The sequence below is a fragment of the Camellia sinensis genome, chromosome 10, assembly GCF_055761805.1.
Source record: "Camellia sinensis isolate YWXY chromosome 10, ASM5576180v1, whole genome shotgun sequence".
Classification (NCBI taxonomy): domain Eukaryota; kingdom Viridiplantae; phylum Streptophyta; class Magnoliopsida; order Ericales; family Theaceae; genus Camellia; species Camellia sinensis.
The window spans coordinates 75,024,691-75,037,154 of NC_138970.1; the positions used below are offsets into that span (position 1 = coordinate 75,024,691).

Below are 12,464 nucleotides of genomic sequence, written 5' to 3' on the forward strand. Positions count from 1 at the left end.
CCAAACGGATGTCTATCATAGCAGATAGAGTTGATAAGGCATCAGCGAACCTGTTGTTCTCTCTTAGTAAATGCGTGAAAGTGAGCTTCTCAAACCCAGGAATCAGAAAATCCAAGGTCTGATGATAGATCTTCATCGTTTCTTCTTTAACCTTCTAGTCTCCATTCGCTTGAGACACAACTAGGTTCGAGTCCCCAATGACGTCCAACCTTTTTGCCCCTAGTTCCAGGGCGACTTCCAAACTAGCGATACACGCCTTGTATTTTGCTTTGTTATTAGATACCTTGAACCGAAGTTTGAAGGCTAATGGTATATGGGAATTGTCGGGTGCTATCAACAACACCCCTATCCCATAACCATACTGATTAGACGCTCCATCAAAGTACATTGTCCAAATTTCTTCCTCGACTTGCATAATAGCTTCGTCTGGGTACAAGTATTATACCGCTTCATCCCCTTCTACTGGGTGATCTGCCAAGAACTCCGCTACTGCTCTTCCTTTGACAAAATTGCGAGTAACATACCTCAAATCGAATTCAGAAAGGAGAAGCAACCAACGGCCTAGCCTACCCGTAAATGCTAGTTTCTCAAAGGGATATTTTATGGGATCTAATCTCGAAACTAGAATTACGGAGTTAGCAAACAAGTAGTGCCTCAACTTCCTGGTAGCCCATACCAAGGCTAGGCAAGCTTTCTCCAGCGAGGTGTAACGGGTCTCATAATCCAGCAGTTTCTTAGTCAAATAATAGGTGGCTTTCTCCACCCTATCCTTAGATTCTTAAGCTAGCATGCATCCCATCGTTGTGTTCATTACTAACAGATACAGAATCAAAGGCTTCCCCAGCTCTGGCGGCGATAACACTGGTGGATTCTGAAGGTACTACTTGATCTTCTCAAAAGCGAATTGACATCGATCATCCCATCAGAACTTTTTCCTTTCTTCAGAAGACCAAATAGTGGTTCACAAGTCAAGTTTAATTTTGAAATAAACCATCTTATGAATTGCACTTTACCCAGAAAGCCTTGCACCTCTTTTTCAGTCCTTAGTGGTGGCATTTCTAAGATGGCCCTGATTTTAGAAGGATCCACTTCGATGCCCCTCTGTGTAATTAAGAATCCCAGCATTTTTCCTGCCGTTACGCTGAAAGTACACTTCTATAGATTCAACCTCAGTCTGTATTCTTTGATCCGTCGAAAGAATTTCTTCAAGATGGTATAGTGGCCCTCTCTTTCCTTGGACTTGACAATCATGGCGTCCACATACACCTCAACCTCTTTATGGATCATATCATGCAGAATTGTGGTTGCAACTCATTGATAGGTAGCCCTGGCATTCTTCAGCCCAAACGGCATCACTCTGTAGTAGTAGCTTCCCCATGGCATAGTGACGGCAGTTTTCTCTCTGTCCTCGGGTGCCATCAGAATCTGGTTATACCTGGAAAATCCAACCATGAAGGAGAGCAATGCATCACCTATTGTGAAGTCCACCAATTCATCAATGCGCGGAAGAGGAAAGTCGTCCTTCGGACTGGCCTTGTTCAGATCTCTGAAATCGGCACACACTCGAATTCTGCCATCTTTCTTTGGCACTAGAACAATGTTGGCCAACCAAGTTGGGTACTCAGATACTAGCAAAAACCCTGCGTCTATTTTCTTGGTGACCTCCTACTTAATCTTCAAAGCCCAATCCGGGCATATTCTCCGCAACTTCTGTTTGACGGGTTGAGCCTCGGGGTCAAGAGGGATCCAATGTTGTACAATCTCAGGATTGATTCCAGGCATGTCTTTGTAGGACCACGCAAAAACATCTTTGAAATCTTCTAATAAATAGACTAAGCGCTCACGCTCCTCCGAAGACAACGTGGACCTGATCTGGACCAGAAGCGGATCCTTCTTAGTACCCACATTAAAAGCAATGATTTCATCAAAGAGGGGTTTTGCAAACCTCTCCTCCTCCTGATTAATCAAATTTTTCAAAACTATAGGAATTCCTTCCTCATCGTTTTCATCAAAGTTTTGAAAATCGTGATAAATGAAATAAACAAGATGCATAGAGAAATATTCAGAATCTACAGTAACATTCTCATTCAAAAAGTCTAGCCCATCCAATTCCACGGTTACAACCAACTCAAAGGAAAAAGAAAAGGATGACCTGGACAAAACCACGGCATCCGGGTTATCAACCTCAGAAATACCAGACTGCGTCTCAGAAGAATCGAAATCTGATTCCGACTCCACAGACTTCGTGCAATCAGATTCTGGTTCACTACCCAACTCAGAACTACTAGACATGTAGCCATCCTCCAGCTGCCAAATGAGGGATGGTGCGTCAGATGCATCCAAGATACTGGAAACGGTAAGGTTATCCCCCAAGCTCTATGAGTTGATCAGAGGATCCAAAATGAGACATGCCAGTGTTGCTCCCACTTCAAGCGTGCTGCTATTGGAATCACTTTCTGTACTTTTCGCAGCTTCAGCAGTTGATTCAGCCATTTCTTTCATATCAGTGTCTTGTAGCTGCAAGTCAAAGAAAATCTTAAAACCGGGAACCCGCTTCCTCCCAAAGTTGAACCAGGGTTCGGGAAAACCACAGAATAAGAAGTCTTCACCTTCCTAAACAAAATGACCATTCAGGGTTCCCCGAATAGGTCTATGCACAAGTTCATAGCGCTTTTCGATCTGCTTAGCTCTAGCTCTTCCTGCCATCTCTTTCCCTTTCCTAACCTAATCCTCTTTGGTGGGTGTATAGCTAAGACCAAAGGCATGCAGGTTATGTGGCACATCGGCCAATGCAGTAACGCCCTTTCGACCACTTATTCCCAAACCCATTCCTAGCAAGTGTTGAAGCTTGTTCATGAAGTAGATTGATTGGGCACTGACATACATGCCCTCATCAACAGCTAGGATATTCTGCACCACCCGGGCCTCAGCCAAGGTAAACCCTAAAAGGAAAACATCCTTTTCACCATGCACAATTTCTAGTACAGTTGTAGTGACCTCTGGCAGAGGATGTATAGATGAATTCCTAAAGACTATGGCCACCCCTTTCCCATGGGGGTATTTCAGCATTTGGTGAAGGATAGATGAGATAGCTTTTACTTGGTGCAGCCAACGTTACCCAAGTAGTAAGTTGAAAGTGGCCGGAACATCCAGGATATGGAACTCAATATCCTGTTGAGCTGGGCCGACCTGTACTCTGATTTGTACCATTTCCATTACCTCTCTACTGGTATTGTCATATGCCCTGATCAACTGGACTATAGACACGAAATCTGTTGGTTTCAGACCAATGGCATATGTTGTACGAGTTGGGTAGATGTTGATTGCTGACCCAGTATCAACCAGTGCCACTGGCACCCACTTTTCTTAACACTCCACCAATATGTATAGAGGCTTGTTGTGGGCAGAGCCTTCCGGCGGCAGTTCCTTGTCCGAGAAGGTTAGAGTTGGCACAGTGCCTCCCGGGAAGACTAATCCTACCAGCTATTCAGGAGTAGTTTCAATAGACAATTTAACTTTATCTATTGCCGACAGTACAGACTGTCTGTGCACTTGTGAATCCATAAGCAGACCCCAGATAGATATATCAGCTTGAATCTTCTTCAATTGTTTCAACACAGCTTCTTCTTCCAACTGTCTTTCCCTCTACTTCTCAACCTCTTAGTTCTTCCTGGATGCCTCGGTTGGTCCAAATGTGAGGGCTTGAAGTACTACCCACTTCAAGCCATGTGGTCCACTTCTTTAGAATACCAGGTATTGTCTTGCAAGTCTTTACCCCAATCCTCGTCAGTGTAGGCAAGATGTAGATCATCATCTTCCCACCATATACCTCCGGCAACCAACAAGCAATTGTCTGGTTTCGATCTAATTATTCTCTCAGTAGAAACATTCCCCGTAGGGTGTTGAGCTATTCCAGCTTCCTGTTGGTTTTGATCTCTTTCTTTTTCAAACCACTTTAATGAGGCCTCTTGATCTGTATCAGCGGTGCTCACGGCGCCCAGTTCTTGTGCTAAATTCTTGATACCGGTCTCTCCAGCAATTTCCCCTTGTCCTCGACCATTCCGGCCACTATAGCGGTTCTCGCTTCCTTTTCTTCCAGCTTCAATTCAGTTCCCTCATCTATATCGGGTTCATCACTTAGCCACCCAGAATTGTTTGTCGACCCGTTCAGATCAAACCAATCAATATCCATGTCCCCTTGATCCTGCTCATCAAAGATATGTAAATTGTCTACCAGATCATCTAATCCCTGACTTGGGCCACCCTCTCGAACTACACTGACCTTCATCCTAGCTGGTAACACCACTTCTGGCTTAGTTTGAGTGATTGGCACTATATTGCAGTTCGGGTTGTACGCTTCTTCAAATAAGTCCTCAGAGCCCTCGGGCAACGGACCGATATTCTCCCCAAAGCTTATCTCCCTTCATCTACCACTATCACCACCACTGGTCTAGGTTGGAGTGTAAACGTGTTTATCATGCACAAGTTGTGCTCTCAGGGATGAACAACGCCAGTTTAGGTAAGTGGGAAAGGGTGATATATATACTGGGGTCATAAGGGACGACCAATGTGTGGATGAGGTTTATATGCCGCGGTGGATGGACTTGATTATGTGGTGGGAGAGGATTTGTAGTGACGTTGGGTTTTTCAAGAGGTGCTATCACCTTATTGTCGATGAGATCTTGAATCTCACAACGCAGACTATAATATTGATTAGTGTCATGACCGTGCTGCTGGTGAAAAGAACAGTATTTGGTCGGGTTGTGTTTCGGGGGGAGAGGATCAGGCAGTGGGCGTTGTTCCAATGGTTTAAGGTGCCCCTTTCTGATCAGCACCCCTAGGGCTTTGGATAAAGACATATAGAGCGGGGTAAAGACCCTTTGAGATTAGGCCTAACTGGTTGAGGTTTGTGGATTTGTGTTGGATGTATTGGCAAAAGGGTTGGCAGTCTTGGGTGTGGTGGTGACCATACTCACATCTGAGGGCAGTGCAGAAGTGCTACCACTCGTGGTTGCATTGGAATTGCGTGTAAAAGGCCTCTTGGGATGTTCCTTCTCATCGGAGATCAACCCCTGTTTCATTGCATCTTCAATTGAACTCATATCTCATGGAGCTCAGTGAATGTAAACAACGGCAAGACTATCATCTTCTACAATAGTTTCCCTTGCAGATTGCAGACCACTATTCAGATTTGATCATTTTCAGACGGCCTGATAGTCATCATTGAGGCCTTGGCCCTCCACTAGGTTACAAAGTCCGAGAAGCCCTCATTTGGCTCCTGACGTGTCATTTCAAGATCATGGGTTGTGACCTCGATCTGGGTATTGTAGGAGTATTGCGCGATGAAGGCCTCAGCTATTTCCTCCCAACTACTTTTCACAGAGTCCTCAAGTTTTGCATACCAAGTGGCCATTATACCCGACAGGGTCTGGCCAAAAAGTGACAACTTCTGAAGTCAAGTAAGACCCATTGGTCGTAGGATATTAGAGAATAAGCACAAATGGACCATGGGATCCCCGGAGCCGTCGAACCGGTCTATGTGCGGCATCTTGAATCTGTCTGGCAAAGTTACTATGGAGTCTGTGTATCGATCCTCAATGTCAGGGATTGAATTCACACCCTATGCTCACTTAAAGAGCTTTTCTAGCTTATTGACCTTCAAGGCAGTGGGGTTAACCTCGAATTCAAATTGCGCTTCAGTTTGGTATACCGATACCTTGGAGGTTTGTGGTGGGATCAAGTCTACAAGGTGCCCAAATTCTCTTAGACATTGATAGTGACTCCGAGCACTGGAATACCCACTGGAGGTGCATGGGATGCAGAGGCTACTGCCGGTTGTGGCTGCTATTGCTGAAGCCTATTTATCACTTCCGCTTGGTGGGCTGTGACCTCAGCTTGGCGGGCAGCATCTAGCTGCATAGTTTCTATGGTCTGCTAGAGCTGACGAAACATGTCTTCCATGCTAACTGGAGGATGTTGAGCCATCAGAACTGGCAAATACTCTCTCATTGGATTAGAAGTAGAAAACCGAGCCTGGCTGGTCGCAGGCGAAGTAAGTGACTGCTGGACTGGTGAGTTATGCCTAACCCTCCTCAATTTCGTAACTGATAGGAGTGAAGCAAACACTAGTGTTCCCTAAAAAGATCCCCTGATCGGTAAAGCCTTCTTACACGGGTCCAGAGTGCTTGGGGGGTAACAGAATCGTCCGAAGTAATTGTGAAAAACTACCTTGCAAAAAGAAATAAAGCAAAAGGAAACAAAAATTAGAAATCGCACAGTACCTCGGCTCAGATACTAATAACACGCAGTTGCAATCATAAGCTGTAGAACTATACTCAACACTGATTTCTACCCCAAAACTGATACCCAAACTTGCAACTGATACATACATTCCTGTAGAATTTCACCCTAAATGCACATAATAGTTAAGTGAGAGCCAAAACACCCCTATGATGGGGTAGGGTTACCTTGTCCTAGTTTCATCAGGAACTAGGGTTCGCTACTCAAGCAAAGTGTTTCACACAATTCTGAATTTTTAGGTAAGCAACCTATCCTAGTTTGGAACAATCTCTATAGCCTTCGATATGCAACTAGGCCGATTGGTCAAAAAGGGTACCTCAGCAAGACTACCTAATATACCTCTCACAGCTAACACCAAGAAATGAAATGTGGATCAAATGATACAGCGGTAGTCCAGACCCAAGGGTTGTGTTCCCATCGTAGCAAAGCCCCCAACCAGTCAGTCTTTTGGCAAGCTTTTCCAAGAAAGCCTCCGGTAAACTATTCAGGAATAGCAGATGGCAAACACAGTAACTTAGGCACACCAATGCTAATGCAAATGCAAAGAAACATATAAGTGTAAATAAAATAACATATCATGAGTTCGAGTCAAGTTCTCTAAAAAAATCCCCAACAGAGTCGCCAGAAACTGTAGCTCGCCTTTTTCGCACCCCCTTTCGGAAGTTTGAAAGAAAGCCCAACAGTTTGGACTCCCGCGGTTCTAAATCTAATCTCACAAGTCCAATGTCAAATTAAAAATCACCAAAGAGTCCAAATCCGGCAAATCTTTTGGAAAAATTGATTTTAGGATCAAAAATGCCAAAATTGGACTGCTTTGCCAGATACAGAGTCACCACCTAAATATTTTTTTTTTGTGAAATTTAAGAAACCCATGACTCGTGCCAAAGGCCATGTGTTCGTCATCACCAAAGTTGCCTTAGCTCGGGACCTTAGGTACGAGAGGGGAAGGTCATGAATTGAGCACCCCCGCTCACCCAATCAAAGATCGGCCTCTACTAATCATGATATGATTTTTATCAACATTATGTGATCTTGTTCTGATTATTAGGCTAGCTTTACTATGTGATGCGCACAAGCAAATATAGACTAAAATTGCAAGACTTGGAACAATTCAATTTATGTTTGTTTTGTGAAAATGGTTTGAATTTGCCACCTCAAGTGGGCTTAAAGTTTGCGAATTTGCCACCAAACATGGTGGGCTTAAAACCAATTTTCCACTCAACAAAGTGGGCTTAAAACGCACAATCGTTGAATCATTCCAATTCAAGCAACAAGCCTTCATCCACAAGCATTCAAACAGTTTATCAAGTAAGCACATAGCCTCATGGTAAGCATGCTAGTCATGGCAACACTCACACTCATGCAAGTATGCTAAAGCATTAAAACTAACCTAGTACTCTAAGCTAAGAAGGAAATAAGCTAGAAAATGCATGATTCCTAACTATGCAAGATGCTCTAATGCAACACATACAATAATTCAACTAATAGGCTCGGCTACTAAACATGGCATATGAAGCAATCTGATAGATGCAGCTAAAACATATTCAAAGAAGTATTGAAACAATGTGGGAGCCGGATAATAGTATACGTAGGAAAATCAAATGAATCTGAAGGAAATCAGGACATATACTATTCGGCTCTGTCCTGGGGGGGCTGAAGTCGAATAGTTAAATCGGCCATAGCATCAGACGTATAAGAAGCCGAATACGAATAGGCACACAACAAAATGGCCGAGTAGGTAGTTATGCATTGGATTAAAAGTGTGCCCGACCCCCGAGACAAGGACGAGTATAAAAGAGAGGAGCATCAACTAAAGAGAGGTATGTGAGAACAGACTAAAGAAACTTAAGACACAAGCAAACGAGAGACATATACTAACTTATCTGTCAGAGTGCTAATTCTGGTACCCCCGACCGATGTGTTAATCCCTTTTTCAGGTGGCAATCAGAGGATCAGGAACGTCCTTCAGGATCAAAGAGTATTTCCAAACCACTTCTCCACAATTGGTGCCGTCTATGGGAATACTCAAGCATATCCATGGCGGGCGTCACAGAGGATCCTCCGATAGTCGCTGATGAAACTACACCAAGAGACGACTTCACTCCAAGAAACATGCTTGGACCGGAGAGTATCGCCGCACGACGGGCCTTGAACTTCGATTTAGTAGCTCAGACCTCACCCTCAACCTCAATGCATGGGACAATGCAGACGATTATGGATCAAGCAAAGCAAAATGAACAGCGGCTAGAGAACATGATGGCTGAGAACGAGCACCTGTGCCAGGATTTGGCCTTGGAGGTGGATAAATCCTAACAAGCCGCATGCCAAGACCGGGGTCAACCTTCGGGAAAGAAGGATGGTCGACTTCGGAAACGCAATAATGACAATGATTCTAACTCACCATCCCCAGAGCCCAAAAAAAAAGACGAGTTGATGTATCCAGCTCATCTGAAGGAAGTCCGTATGAACGTCATAAACGAGGGAGGAGCGATGACTTGGATGCAGAAGACAAGCATGGCCCCTTTGTGCGACGAATTGCAAGGGCTATACTACCTAAAAAGTTCAAAGCACTGTCATTCACCCTCTTCGATGGAAAATCAGACTCTACCGATCACATTCGCCATTATAAGCAAGCAATGACATTCATGCTGACGACGAAGCCCTTATGTGTCGAATATTTCAAAGCAGTCTGGGACCGCTGGCCGTCAGATGGTATTATAAACTGGAGTCAACGTCGAGTAAGAGTTTTCATCAACTCTAGAAGTCCTTCAAGGCTAGATTCATCACTAATGAGATCCAGCTAAAGCAAGCCGATTCCGTTTGGGCGATGCAAATTAAAACAGGCGAAATCTTTTGTTAATATTTGGCGCGCTATTGGGAATGCTTCAACATGGTAGATGATGCTTGCAATGACTCCATGGCCATCACTGCCTTTAAGATAGGATTGCATCTTGATAGTCCTCTCTGCAGTTCGTTAACCAGACGGCCCCCTAAAACAGTCTGGGTGTTAATGAAGAAAGTCGAAGAATATTACAAAATGGAAGACGATGCCCTGCGGGTCAAAGCCGGACATAAAGCCGTTGAGACAGCCACGTCGAGAATCATTCAGTCGATTAGTGTCGTGCCATCCAGAAGCCCCGAGCCATAGAATCGAGCTGAACGAGATAAATGGCATAACTCACGCCGATCAAATGATCAATGTTCACATCGAGCTAATGAACAGTATCAAGTGGATAGCAGGCGCACAAGGTGCTCAAGCAAGAAATACACGGAGTTAACAGAGCCGATCAATAAGATTCTGTCGAAAGTTCAACACCTTCCGTTCTTCAAGTGGCCGCCCAAGATGACGGGACCTCCTGATACAAGAAGACGAGATAAACTGTGTGAGTATCATAAAGACCACGGTCACGACACTGATAGCTGTTATGCACTAAAGGATCACCTGGAGGAGTTGGTACAAGACGATCGTCTTATACAACACGTCCGAAAGAACAGTCCATCAAATATAGTAGCTCTATGGCCGGACTAACCTCCTCTTGGTGTTGTTCATATGATATACAACTTCCCGACGTCATCCGAGGTGCATACAATTCAATTGCAATCTAGCCCCTATAGCCCAATCACACCAGCGAAATGGCCCCATGAAACTGGAAGGATTAGTTTCGATGATAGTGACTTAATTGGAGTAACTCACCCCCACATTGATCCCCTCATCATCGAGCTATGCATAAACCGATTTACCATTGAGCATGTTCTCATTGACCAGGGTAGCACTTCAGAAATAATGTGCTACAAAACTTTTGTCAAACTTGGATTCACCGACTCGAATCTGTCTCCGGCTGAGTACCCGTCATTCGCCTGTAATGGTAACCCGGAGTATCCTTTGGGAAAAATCACACTACCAGTTCGGGCGGGCACCAGATCAGTAGATGTAGAATTTCTGGTTGTCAAGCTTCTTTAGCCGTATAATCTCATAATGGAAAGAACTTGGTTGCATAACATGCAAGCCGTGCCAAGCACCTACCATCAACTACTTTGTTTTTCGACTAAGTATGGTATTGAACAAATTCGAGGTTCTCAGAAATTGACACAAGCATGCTATCTTCTTGCTGCAAAGAGACCAAAGGAGTTGGAAGTGCATTCAATTGAGGTACCGAATAGGGAGAGCCTCGAAGACATTGGCAAGACTCCAAGTGAAAAGGCAACCGAAGCCCTGGATCGGGTCAAAATTGACGGGAATCCTAACAAGTTCTTCATAATTGGCGGTCCCCTGGATAAAGCTGAAAGGAAAGAGTTTATATCCTTCTTAATCGGCAATATCGATAAGTTTGCATGGTCACCATACGAGATGCCAGGAGTGGATCCATCTGTGGCCTAGCACCACTTAAACGTTGATCCGAAATGTAGGCCAATTATTCAGAGAAATCGGCGGTCAGTCGTGGAGCATACTTCGGCCATTGTTGAAGAGGTAGATCAGTTACTTGATGCCGGGGCAATTTGTGAAGTAACATATCCTACATGGTTATCCAATATTGTGGTGGTAAAGAAAAAGAATGGCTCTTGGCGTGTTTGTGTGGATTTCACAGACTTAAACAAAGCTTATCCCAAGGACTGTTTTTCCCTACCCAGAATAGACCAACTCGTAGATGCAATGGCACATCATCAACACATGAGTTTCTTGGAAGCCTACAGGGGCTATCATTAAATTGCCATTCATCTGGAGGATCAAGAAAAAATCGCATTCCTCACCCCAAGAGGAACCTATTGCTACAAGGTCATGCTTTTTGGGCTAAAGAATGCAAGGGCAACTTATCAAAGACTAGTGACTGTCATGTTCAAGGAACAACTTGGCCGTACCATGGATGTATACATCGATGATATGGTGGTCAAATCCAAGGAAAAGCACTCCCATCTAGCTAATTTGGCAGAGACATTTGGCATCCTTCGAAAGTATAAGATGAAATTGAACGCCTTGAAATGTGCATTCGGCATCGGATCCGGCAAATTCCTTGGCTACATCGTTAACCACCGTGGAATCGAAGCCAACCCGAGGAAAATAACGGCAATTCTAGAGCTTGGCTCCCCTCGGTCAGTCAAAGAGGTTCAGAAGCTGATGAGAATGGCCACCGCAGTCAATAGGTTTATTAGCTGTTCCACAGATCGCTACCGACAATTCTTTCACACGCTTCGGTAAGGCAGAGCATTTGAATGGACCCCTGAATGCCAGGCCACTTTAAACGGACTGAAGCCTTATCTTCGATCAGTACCACTCTTGGTAACACCTGCAGCAGGCTATCCGCTCATTTTGTATCTGGCGGTATCCGACCAGGTGGTCAGCGCCGTATTGTTAAGGGAAGAACTTAGGGAGCAGCGACTAGTTTACTATGTGAGCAAAACAATGGCTGACACCGAAACACGTTACCTTCCATTGGAAAAGCTTATCCTTACTATCATCATGGCTGGAAGAAAACTGATGCATTACTTTCAGGGCCATACCATTGGGGTACTAACGGACTATCCCCTTCGGTCAATGCTCCGCAGCGCAGAAGCATTACGGCGCATTTCAAAATGGGCTCTGGAACTCGGCCAATATGGTATCCAGTTTTTACCCAGAACTTCCATAAAGAGGCAAGTGCTCGCCAATTTTGTAGCCGAATTCACAGGATCCCTCGCTGACTTTAAGTCTGGTCAAGTGCAAAATAAACCCAACTGGAGAATGTATCTTGGAGACGTTTGGCAGATGTATTGTGACGGGTCATCCAACCAACGTGGCAGTGGGGCTGCCATAGTAATCATGACCCCCGAAGGGGCAATAATTGAACAGGCCATCAAACTAGGCTTCGATGCATCAAACAATGAGGCCGAATACGAAGCCCCATTAACCGACCTATGGAATGCACTTCACCTCGATGCGTGGCGTCTGCTTGTTTTCTATGACTCAAAGCTAGCAATCAATTAGTTGAAAGGAGAATATGCAGCCAAAAATGACCGCATGGCAGCCTATATGAAAACAGAAAATTCTTTCCTCGCGAAATTTGATTACCATGAACTGAATCAAACAACCCGGGATCAGAACACGCATGCGGATGCCCTAGCTTGCTTAGCCTCTGCCATCAACTCAAAAATTAAGCGGACAATCGAAGTAGGTTTATCCTTGAGCCGAG

At 44.6% G+C, this 12,464-nt stretch overlaps 1 protein-coding gene across 1 annotated transcript; it reads left to right on the forward strand.

Annotated features, from left to right (window-relative positions):
- Positions 1 to 11,698: 11,698 nt before the first annotated feature.
- LOC145800486 (uncharacterized) lies at positions 11,699 to 12,259 on the forward strand. Its single transcript, XM_082890172.1, has one exon. The coding sequence runs from the start codon at positions 11,699 to 11,701 to the stop codon at positions 12,257 to 12,259; it is 561 nt and encodes a 186-aa protein (XP_082746298.1).
- Positions 12,260 to 12,464: the final 205 nt, after the last annotated feature.

Bases quoted from the DNA above. Each gene is read 5' to 3' on its own strand.
- LOC145800486 (XM_082890172.1), top strand. From the start codon at position 11,699: ATGGCTGACACCGAAACACGTTACCTTCCATTGGAAAAGCTTATCCTT.